Below are 12562 nucleotides of genomic sequence, written 5' to 3'. Positions count from 1 at the left end.
AAAAGTAAAATCACAAAAATACTGAACTCAGAGGAAAATCAATTTGGAAAGTCCATAATCACATGGCAAAATCAAAAAACAAAACGCATCAAAAACGAAATGGTTGATTGAAACTGGTTTTATAGCGCTTACCTCACTTGCACGACAGATGCAATCAAATTTTATGATATTGACAATGATGCATGAACAAAACAAAAGGACACAAAAAATGTCAAAAATAATAATCAACATATGTTTAAAGAGAGATAATCCAAAGATCATTGATGGGAAAATCAAAAACATGAAGCCCCCAAACTTTACAATTATTGATAAAAAGACTAAGATAAAGAAATAGCGTTAGCTGAAACTGAACCAAGACAAAACGGAACGGACACTTTTTACACCAAAAACTCTTGTAAAGGAATTTTCGAATTGTCTGTAAAATTGTCATTTGGTGGTACAAAAGTTATAGAAATCCATCTGTGGTAAACAAGATTGGTATTTATTTTGATAGGACATTACATGTAAGCATGGAAAAGTAGGATTAGGTCGTCATGACGTCGTGGTGTCTTCTAAAAAAGGAACATAGGTCAAATTCGGCAATATATCACTTAGAATGTCTGCAAAAATTTAGTCTTCTCGCTTGTCACGTCACGACTACGGAAAACGCTCTGTTATAGGGAGTAAATGCTAGTTTAAACAATTCCAAATTACAGCGAGTAAAAAATACGACAGTCAGACTTGTTAAACGTACCAAGAAATTTCAACAAAGCTTCTGCGAGCCTCTGAATCAATCTTCCTAGCCATCTAAGACATGAACACTCAATTGAACTTTTTAAGAAAAAAATTGAAACCCCAATACTTTAGACTAGCTTTCAGTGATTCATTTAACTTTATATTGACAATGACTTTTCATTCGTTCTTTCCGTTGTTGTAATTGTTTTAATTACGATAATTTGTTTCCGTTCGGTTTCCTTTTATATGTGTTCAAAATTTTATTTTATTTTTATGTATTGGTTGTGTTAAAGTCTTACACCTCTTTTAACTGCATTGATTATTTTAAGTGATTAATAGAGTAAGTTTTCGCTATACAATTATTGCAATTAAAGCATTTACAAAAAAAAATCTCATCAGTTTCGACAAATTTAAATGGTCAGTTTTGTAAAGTATAAAAGATTGATACAAAACGAGTATGATGGAAAAAAGGCCTTATCAAAGAACAATCAAACAGAAGGGTTGACATTACAAAATCTGGCAACACTTGAGTAAATATATAAAAGACTTCATGAAACACCTTCATATTCCAGCTAGTACAACATAAAGATATGTCCTGCAACCATAAGATAACCATATAAAATGTTCCAGCATACATTTACCCTTTGATATAGATAGCAAAACAGGTGATACCTTCAATATGTCATACTAGTAAATCCTCAATAGCAACATCAATTATATTTATTTATTTTATTTTTCACAGAGTTCTTTACTTCGATACAGCACATGTCTGGCTACTGATCCGATTGTTGTATTTAGATATTTGATATCGTTAAAATCATGAGTAAATTTATAAAATCGAATATATAAATGTATACCATAGTTTTTCGACCAATCAAAATTCTTTTCAAACAGCAGCGGAAGCTGTTGCCAACTAGGTCTTACAAACGTTTTATTTTCAACATGAATTAAATCCGGGTACCTTTTAGATAACTGATACGGCACAATTGTGGAATGATATCCCCATTGACTTTTGTCGTACGTTTTGTATTGGGAATACCAAATGTTTAGGAAAGTTGCGTTTCTCTCTGCAAGAATTAGACCATTACTGAGATTATAATCAACTGCACGACTCAAAGTAACTGGATACTTCCGTAGTGGATCCAGAGATCTAAGTATAATCTCATCTGTGTCAATGTAAATTCCTCCAAATCCTGCAATAGAGATATAATACAAGTAGGTGTCACGTGATACAAGTAGATGTCACGTGATACAAGTAGGTGTCACGTGATACAAATAGGTGTCACGTGATACAAGAAGATGTCATTTGCACACAGATATAGTTTGAAAAGTCGTTTCAGCGGAAAAAAGTCGATTAAAATGAGGTGTAAAATATATCAGTAAAACAATCACTTTTTCTATCATATGCGTAGAGTCAGCCAGCTTAGCATCATTTTGGAAAATATGGATTAACAGTAAATGTAAGGATTTTATCATACTATCAACATATAAATTAACTGGTTCATATGGCAAGCCGTTTTACTATTTATTTGAAAATCAAGATATCTCCTATAATATATAAGATATCTTCTTTAATGCATAAGATATCTTATATAATTTCATTTTTATAAGATATCTTATATAATTTCATTTTTATAAGATATCTCATATATTATATAAGATATCTTTAAGGTTATATAAGATATCTCATAAAGTTTATGTGATATCTTACATGTATATACTTTATAAGATATCTTCTAAAGTATATGAGATATCTTATAAACAATTTTATATAAGATATCTTATAAACAATTTTATATAAGATATCTTATAAACAATTTTATATAAGATATCTTATAAACAATTTTATATAAGATATCTTATATAATTTATAAGATATCGTAATATAGTTTATAAAAGAGGGACGAAAGATACCAAAGGGACAGTCAAACTCATAAATCCAAAACAAACTGACAACGTCATGGCTAAAAATGAAAAAGACAAACAGAAAAACAATAGTACACATGACACAACATAGAAAACTAAAGAATAAACAACACGAACCCCACCAAAAACTAGGGTGATCTCAGGTGCTCCGGAAGGGTAAGCAGATCATATAGTTTATAGGATATCTTATACAGTTTATGAGATATGTGATAAAGACAATTATATAAATATCTGATAAATTATATGAGATATCTTATAAACTATATAATATATATTATAGACTATATGAGATATCTTATAAACTATATAAGATATCTTATAAACTATATGAGATATCTTATAAACTATTTAAGATATTTTATAAACTATATAAGAGATCTTACAAAATATATAAGATATCTTAAAAACTATATACGATATCTTATAAACTATATAAGATATCTTATATAAAGTTTATGAGATATCTTGAATCAAGAATAAATAGTAAAACGCCTTGCCATAGGTTCCGATTATTATCGCATGCCTTTTAGTATCGTTTTTTTATGATCGGTGTGATGCAAATAGGTTCGGTGATCGTTTGTAGGAAAACAGTATGTGCGATCGGAGTGAGGGCAAATATGTACATGTATGTGTGATCGGTGTGAGGCAAATAGGTATACGCGATCTGGATGAGGGCAAATGAGTATGTGTCATCGATGTGAGGCAAAGAGGTACGTGTGATCAGGTGAGACAAATAGGTATATATGTGCGATCAGTGTGAGGCAAAGAGGTACGTGTGATCAGGTGAGACAAATAGGTATGTGTGATCGGTGTGAGGCAAATAGGTCTGTTTGATCGCTGGAAGGGCAAATATGTATGTGAATGTGATCGCTGTGAGACAAATATGTGTGTACTCTTTCTACCTGCCACTAGGTTTACAGGACAAAAACTTTCTATAGGTGTGTGTGATCGGTGTAAGACAAATAGGTATGTGTGATCGTTGTGGGACAAATCGGTATGTGCGATCGATGTGAGACAAATATGTATGTGTTATTAGTCTGAGACAAATAGGTATGTGTGATTGGTGTGAGACAAATCGGTATGTGCTACAATGAATCAATGTGAGGCAAATAGGTATGTGCGATCGGTGTGAGGGCAAACAGCTAGGTATGTTTGATCGGTGGAAGGGCAAATGGCAAGGTATATGTGATCGGTGTGAAACAAATATGTATGTGCAATTGGTGTGAGACAAATAGGTATACCTGTGTGATCGGTGTGAGGCAAATAGGTCTGTTTGATCGCTGGAAGGGCAAATATGTATGTGAATGTGTGATCGGTGCGAGACAAATAGGTATGTGTGGTAGGTGTTTTGCAAATAGGTATGTGCTATCAGTGTGAGACAAATAGGTGTGTATAATCGGTGTTAGGCAAATAGGCATGAGTGATCGGTGTGAGACAAGTAGGTATGTGTGAGACAAGTAGGTATGTGTGATGTTATGCTATTGTTTCAGAAAAAGGGAGAAGGTTTGGATCTTTTAAAACGTTTAATCCCGATGCAAATGTTTGCACCTGTCCTAAGTCAGGAATCTGATGTACAGTAGTTGTCGTTTGTTTATGTAATATATACGCGTTTCTCGTTTCTCGTTTTGTTTATATAGATTAGACCGTTGGTTTTCCCGTTTGAATGGTTTTACACTAGTAATTTTTATACTTGTTGTTCGGTGTGAGCCAAGGCTCCGTGTTGAAGGTCGTACTTTAACCTATAATGGTTTACTTTTTAAATTGTTATTTGGATGGAGAGTTGTCTCATTGGCACTCACACCACATCTTCCTATATCTATGTGTAATCGGTGTGAGACAAATAGGTATGTGCGATCAGTGTAAGTGCAGATAGGTATGTGCGATCGGTGTGAGTGCAAATAGGTATGTGTGATCGGTGTGAGGCAAAAAGGAATATGTGATCGGTGTGAGACAAAGGGGTATGTGCAATCGGTGTGAAGGCAAATAGGTATGTGTGACCGGTGTGAGACAAATATGTATGAACGATCGCTGTGAGGGTAGATAGGTATGTGTTATCGGTGAGAGGCAAATAGGTATGTGTTATCGGTGTGACGCAAATAGGTATGTGCGATCGGTGTGAGGCAAATAGGTATGTGCGATCGGTGTGAGGGCACATAGGTATGTGTGATCGGTGTGAGGCAAATAGGTATGTGCGATCGGTGTGAGGGCAAATAGGTATGTGTGATCGGTGTGAGGGCAACTATGTATGTGAGATCGGTGTGAGGGCAAATATGTATCTGCAGTCGGTGTGAGGCAAATAGGTGTGTGTGATCGGTGTGAGACAAATAGGTATGTGCGATCTTTGTGAGAGAAATAGGTAGGTGCAATCAGTATGAAGGCAACTATGTATGTACGATCGGTGTGAGGCAAATAGGTATGTGCGATCGGTGTGAGGGCAACTAGGTATGTGTGATAGGTGTGAGGCAAATAGGTATGTGTGATCGGTGTGATGGCAACTAGGTTTGTGTTATCGGTGTGAGGCAAATAGGTATGTGAGATCGGTGTGAGGCAAATAGGTATGTGTGATCGGTGTGAGGGCAAATAGGTATGTGCTATCGGTGTGAAAGAAATAGGTAGGTACAATCGGTGTGAGGGCAACTATATTTGTGAGATAGGTTAGATGGCAAATATGTATCTGCGGTCGGTGTGAGGCAAATAGGTATGTGTGATCGGTGTGAGACAAATAGGTATGTGCAATCGTTTTGAGAGAAATCGGTAGGTGCAATCAGTATGAAGGCAACTATGTATGTGCGATCGGTGTGAGGGCAAATAGGTATGTGCGATCGGTGTGAGGGCATAAAGGTATGTGCGGTCGGTGTGAGGCAAATAGGTATGTAGGATCGGTGTGAGGGCAAATAGGTATGTGTTATCGGTGTGACGCAAATAGGTATGTGCGATCGCTGTGAGGCAAATAGGTATGTGCGATCGGTGTGAGGGCACATAGGTATGTGTGATCGGTGTCAGGCAAATAGGTATGTGTGATCGGTGTGAGGGCAAATAGGTATGTGTGATCGGTGTGAGGGCAACTATGTATGTGAGATCGGTGTGAGGGCAAATATGTATCTGCAGTCGGTGTGAGGCAAATAGGTGTGTGTGATCGGTGTGAGGGCAAATAGGTATGTGCGATCGGTGTGAGGGCATAAAGGTATGTGCGGTCGGTGTGAGGCAAATAGGTATGTAGGATCGGTGTGAGGGCAAATAGGTATGTGTTATCGGTGTGACGCAAATAGGTATGTGCGATCGCTGTGAGGCAAATAGGTATGTGCGATCGGTGTGAGGGCACATAGGTATGTGTGATCGGTGTCAGGCAAATAGGTATGTGTGATCGGTGTGAGGGCAAATAGGTATGTGTGATCGGTGTGAGGGCAACTATGTATGTGAGATCGGTGTGAAGGCAACTATGTATGTGCGATCGGTGTGAGGCAAATAGGTATGTGCGATCGGTGTGAGGGCAACTAGGTATGTGTGATAGGTGTGAGGCAAATAGGTATGTGTGATCGGTGTGATGGCAACTAGGTTTGTGTCATCGGTGTGAGGCAAATAGGTATGTGAGATCGGTGTGAGGCAGATAGGTATGTGTGATCGGTGTGAGGGCAAATAGGTATGTGCTATCGGTGTGAAAGAAATAGGTAGGTACAATCGGTGTGAGGGCAACTATATTTGTGAGATAGGTTGGATGGCAAATATGTGTCTGCGGTCGGTGTGAGGCAAATAGGTATGTGTGATCGGTGTGAGACAAATAGGTATGTGCAATCGTTGTGAGAGAAATCGGTAGGTGCAATCAGTATGAAGGCAACTATGTATGTGCGATCGGTGTGAGGGCAAATAGGTATGTGCGATCGGTGTGAGGGCATAAAGGTAAGTGCTGTCGGTGTGAGGCAAATAGGTATGTAGGATCGGTGTGAGGGCAAATAGGTTTTTGTGATCGGTGCGAGGAAAATAGGTATGTGAGATCGGTGTGAGGCAAATAGGTATGTGTGATCGGTGTGAGGGCAAATAGGTATGTGTAATCGGTGTGAAGGCAAATAGGTATGTGTGACTGGTGTGAGGCAAACAGGTATGTGCGATCGCTGTGAGGGCAGATAGGTATGTGTTATCGGTGTGAGGCGAAATATGTATGTGTGATCGGTGTGAGGCAAATAGGTATGTGCTATCGGTGTGAGGCAAATATGTATGTGCGATCGGTGTGAGGGCACATATGTATGTGTGATCGGTGTGAGGCAAATAGGTATGTGTGATCGGTGTGAGGGCAAATAGGTTTGTGTGATCGGTGTGAGGCAAATAGGTTGAGATCGGTGTGAGGCAAATAGTTATGTGTGATCGGTGTTAGGGCAAATAGGTATGTGCGATCGGTGTGAGGCAAATAGGTATGTGCGATCAGTGTGAGAGAAATATGTAGGTACAATCGGTACGAGGGCAACTATATATGTGAGATCGGTGGGAGGGCAAATATTTATCTGCGGTCGGTGTGAGGCAAATAGGTATGTGTGATCGGTGTGAGACAAATAGGTATGTGCGATCGTTGTGAGAGAAATCGGTAGGTGCAATCAGTATGAAGGCAACTATGTATGTGCGATCGGTGTGAGGGCAATATGTATGTGCGATCGGTGTGAGGGCAATATGTATGTGCGATCGGTGTGAGGGCAAATAGGTATGTGCGGTCGGTGTGAGGCAAATAGGTATGTGTGATAGGTGTGAGGGCAAATATGTATGTGCAATCGGTATGAGGCAAATCGGTATGTGCGATCGATGTAAGACAAATAGGTATGTGCGGTCGGTGTGAGGCAAATAGGTATGTGTGATCGGTTTGAGACAAATAGGTATGTGCAATCGGTTTGAGGCAAATGGGTATGTGCGATCGGAGTGAGACAAATAGATATGTGCAATCGGTATGAGCAAATAGGTATGTGCGATCGGTGTGAGGGCAAATAGGTATGTGCGATCGGTGTGAGACAAATAGGTACATGTATGTGTGATTGGTGTGAGGCAAATAAGTATGTGTGATTGGTATGAAACGGGAAGGTATCTGCGATCAGTGTGAGACTAATATGTGTCTGCGATCAGTGTGAGGCACATATTTATGTGCGACCGGTATGAAGCAAATATGTATCTGCGATCATCTACTCACTCTGTAAAGCCTGTATTCTGGCGATATCAGCTTTATGTTCAATATAACCAAAGGGTTTTCCGAATATATCTTCTGGTGGACTTTTTTGAACATGCATTATATTTGGCACCAATTTCAATAGATATTTCCAGTATGTTCCGAATGGAAGATGGTCTCCATGTACCAAAATAAGACACGGATCTAAAAATCTACTTGCACTAAGAAAGCTAAGAAATTGATAAAAATTCATTTCTCGTTTAGAAAACCAAATGTAGTGAACTAAGTTGGGGACCAGTTCTTTATCATGACAATTTTCCTTTACAAATGTCTGGAGGCATTCGGAATTTTCTGAAAAAACCTGAACTGGTTCCATTCCCGTCACATTTTCAAGTTCCATAACAGGCTGCATCGTCTGGCAATTGATACGAGGTTGCGCATGCTCGGACAAATTTGTTTTTTCCGGCATATTTGCGCATGGCACTTTACAATTAAAATTCCAGTTATCCGAATTTTCCTCCGGACATCTAAACGAAGTTTGATTTTTTGTTCTTTCTTTATGAACATGATTGGTTAAAGTAGTGTCCTTTGGTGCATATGCTTTGTCCCTTAACAAAGCATTGTTGTTAGATATGCGTACAGGACTGGAAGTGCCATCAAGAGGTCTCTGGTCATCTGAAACAAGAAAATAGATATGAGAGAGAAGGGAAGAGAAAATATATATGAAACAGAGAATGAATAGAAAATGCGACTGATATATAATTATACAAAATGCTACATAATTTGATATATATAACTATGATAACCATAAAATAGAAAAATAAAACAAGAACTACAATCAAGAATTATCTGGTTATCTGAAACATATGTGAAAAAGAGAAGGAAATAGACAATATGACTGATATATTGAACAAAATACCAAATAATTTGACATAATTAAAACCATGAAATAAAGAAAAAAAAATTGAACCACTATCTAGAGCTCTCTGGTTATCCGAAATAAGAAAATACATATTAGAGAGAGTGAGAAGGAAAGAGAAAATATGTATGAAATAGAGAAGGAAATAGACAATCCGACTGATATATTGAACAAAATAATAAATACTAAATAATTTGACATGATTAAAACCATGAAATAATAAAGGGCTGCGCTTCAGCGCATGATATGCCCGTTGCTCTTTTAACTTGTCTTTTATGCTTTAAATGAATTTATATGATCAACTAGAAATATATATACAAATCAAAAGGGATGTTACATTTATATATTCACCAAAGTTTCATAAAATTTCCCTTTTTTAAGTATAAAAATTCATTATTAAATATTCGAAAGAAACCAACAGATATAGATTTAGGAATTCGATATACCAAATAAAAGATAACCCAAATCCATTGAAATCACTCGTAATATTTCCAATGACTTACCTTCGTTATACAAATAAAGATAAATTGTAAGACAAACTAAATAATAATCATAATAAAAAACAACAAATAGTAAGTTTGAATTTTTGGCAATTTTTTGTCATGGATTTATTAGGACAGTTCAACTATTCATCAACCGGCCTATGAATTTGCATTCATCGACAATGTCTCATTAATGTCCAAGATAAAAACATTGAAGGGCAACCATCATATGTTTTCTCCAAATGGCAACTGGGCTACCAGACGCCAACTGTAATAAATTCAGCCATTCAGTACATCAATATATTCAGTTCATATTCTGTCCAATCCATGACGCTTCTTTAACAATATCTGAAAATATACAACAGAGAGCAGAAAATATTCTCAAGGGTGGGATAGGGTGGGTTTTGTGTTCCTTCGGTTCAAATCACGCAATGAACAATTCACGAAAAGCATGCAATTTTATACCAAATAAAAGCGGGAAAACCGCTTATGAAATTAGTAGGTAAATAAAAGACGCTCAAGTCCTTCAAAATTAAAGAAAAGATAACTCAAGTTTTAGCAGACGATAATCTTAATTTATTAAATTGATTTAATGCTTAATGATTAAATCTTATTATTAAATATTCGAAAGAAACCAACAGATATAGATTTAGGAATTCGATATACCAAATAAAAGATAACCCAAATCCATTGAAATCACTCGTAATATTTCCAATGACTCCAGATTACCTTCGTTATACAAATAAAGATAAATTGTAAGACAAACTAAATAATAATCATAATAAAAAACAACAAATAGTAAGTTTGAATTTTTGGCAATTTTTTGTCATGGATTTATTAGGACAGTTCAACTATTCATCAACCGGCCTATGAATTTGCATTCATCGACAATGTCTCATTAATGTCCAAGATAAAAACATTGAAGGGCAACCATCATATGTTTTCTCCAAATGGCAACTGGGCTACCAGACGCCAACTGTAATAAATTCAGCCAAATGCTAATAAACTTGTTTGTAAGCATCGCCAACAAAATTTATCAATCCATGACAAAAAATTAATTTTAACGCACAAAACAAATGAAAAATTCTAGGTTTTGAACAAACATATCAATTCAAACAAAGTTCACAACTAAACATTAGTTCAACGAAGTATATCAACTTTACTATACAACAGTTCAACGAAGTATATCAAATAAACTATACAACAGTTCAACGAAGTATCTCAACTATACTAAACAACATTTCAACGAAGTATAACAACTATAATAACAACAGTTCACAGAAGTAATCAACTTTACTATACAACAGAATAAACAACTTTCACAACAACCAAAATTATTCAACTATGTATTTACAACTAACAACAAAACTGTTGTATCTTCAACAGAGCTTTCAACTTGATACATGCGTTTAACAACTGAATAAATTATTCAACTGACATACAACATCATGAGTCCATGCACGATGGCTTACAAATTAGAACACTTTAAAGTTCATTTGGATATAAAAATCTGTTTGGATATTTAATGAACAACTCTAATGCTGACTGAATAGCATTAATAAAAATGTCATTGCCAATATATGACAGATGTACGCCATCATCAGCGAAAAGAGTTGGATGGATATCATCAAAATCAGTATATTTAATAGCCTTGCCCCCAACTTTGTGTAGGTAAGATCTAACACCCCTATTTACACGGGCTCTAGATCGTTCTATTGCCTTTTTATTCATGGCATTCCTCCAAATTCGTCTTGGCAAAATGTATGACCAAATAACAGTTGTGTTTGGTAACGATGACATTAACTGACGTAAAGTGTCCTTAATATTGTATAAAAGTTTACCATTTTGAATGTTACATAAATCATTACCACCGCAATGAATAATAATTATTGAAGGTTGCGATCTCCAATTCAACAATGCAGTTATAATTGAAGGAACCATATGCCATAACATTCCTGAATGACCTATCCACACAACACTGTAACCAAGTTTTTCCAGACCCAGATCAATACCAGTTGCTCTAGTTTGAGTGTGTTCAGATGCCTTTTTTACCAAAGATGAACCAATGATCCAAATGTCATTTTTTGCTGAAACAAATTAAATATTAGGAATTCTAATGTAGCGCTGAAATGATGACGACATCCAGCGACCCATGGTTTTAATCTGATTTTCAGTTTTACCAGACATAAATGCTGACGTTGCTGCTCCTATTCTAAACGAATGCGTATTATATCTAGATGTGTTTAAACTCAAAAACTTGAGTCCTTTGTTTAAAATAGTCTGAAACTGAAATGCTGAAATCTTGTCAATGATTTCCCATTTATATGGCAAAAAAGAGGACCATCATTTCTAGGTCTAATTTGCAAAAAAGCTTTCAAACTTTGTAGAGGACAAATCTCATTTGATTCATTTTTTTCCACAACTAAAGTAGTGGATCTCCCATTTTGATCAGTTTTCGAAAATTTTATCGTAACAAACAGCTGATTTTTTACATGGTCAATATAAACATCCCGCCTATGTAAAACATGCTCTAGCATAACATTCGTTGTAATGGCAAATTCACTCACACGTAAAAATGCAGCAAAAGCTAAGTTAAATGCTGTTTGAAACAATATTGTTTCATATCTTGAAGAGCACACGTGTCTCAAAGCCACATTTAATCTAATCAAAATATCAATAGTCAAAGGTTCCCGAAGATCTTTACACTTGTAAAGTCTATCACAACCACCCAAAAGTTTCTGAATAATAAAAGATTTCGTTAAATCTTCATTCCCTTGAATTTTTAATTTGTAACTTATTCCAGATATATATGATCTAATTGTAGATGATGAATAATGATTTAAGTGACAAAAAACCAATATAACGAATAATTTGTCTGGTACTTGGTGGCCAAATAAGGGGAATAGAATATTCCACCCTGAACATATTGAACGAATGCAATGCATTTTCATAAACATTTCTGGTACTTTGAGAAATTGAATGATTCAACAATTTTGAAGCTTCTACATCAAAAGATCTAAGAATTCTTGTGGAATAGTCTGTGGCGTCGGGTCGGCATTGCTCGTTACTTCTCTGAACTTCTTCATCTGCCCACGAGATAAAGCATCAGCAATAAAATTGTCTTTTGAAAAAATATGCAATGCTTTAAATTGAAAATTGAATAATAATGTCCACAAAACTATTTTTCTCAACAAAAACATAACCCTGTCATTTTTGGAAGATTTTGAATTTAAAATTGTAACAAACAGCCATATTATCACAATGAAAAATTATCTTCTTATTTGTAAACCTTTCTTTCCATAAATAGATGGCCAAAGCAATTGGTATAATTTCCAAATAAGTAATGTCACTTAATAAAACTTTGCTCCAATTATATGG

General features: G+C 35.9%; 1 protein-coding gene across 1 annotated transcript; it reads right to left on the bottom strand.

Moving 5' to 3' along the window:
* Positions 1–1436: 1436 nt before the first annotated feature.
* Positions 1437–8438, bottom strand: LOC134695030 (uncharacterized). The gene is made up of 2 exons (XM_063556167.1): positions 7808–8438; positions 1437–1907 (listed from the first exon to the last, which is right to left on the bottom strand). Exons 1-2 carry the CDS (start codon positions 8250–8252, stop codon positions 1444–1446), a joined length of 909 nt encoding a protein of 302 aa, XP_063412237.1. The 5' UTR covers positions 8253–8438; the 3' UTR covers positions 1437–1443.
* Positions 8439–12562: the final 4124 nt, after the last annotated feature.

The sequence above is a fragment of the Mytilus trossulus genome, chromosome 13, assembly GCF_036588685.1.
Source record: "Mytilus trossulus isolate FHL-02 chromosome 13, PNRI_Mtr1.1.1.hap1, whole genome shotgun sequence".
Lineage (NCBI taxonomy): Eukaryota > Metazoa > Mollusca > Bivalvia > Mytilida > Mytilidae > Mytilus > Mytilus trossulus.
Note: the sequence above shows the minus strand (reverse complement) of the source record. Positions and strands in the feature narration are given on the sequence as shown.

Coding starts and splice junctions, on each gene's coding strand:
- LOC134695030 (XM_063556167.1), bottom strand. CDS start 8,252: ATGCCGGAAAAAACAAATTTGTCCGAGCATGCGCAACCTCGTATCAAT. Junction 1,908..7,807: donor CAGAATACAGGCTTTACAGA/GTGAGTAGATGA, acceptor TCTCTATTGCAG/GATTTGGAGGAATTTACATT.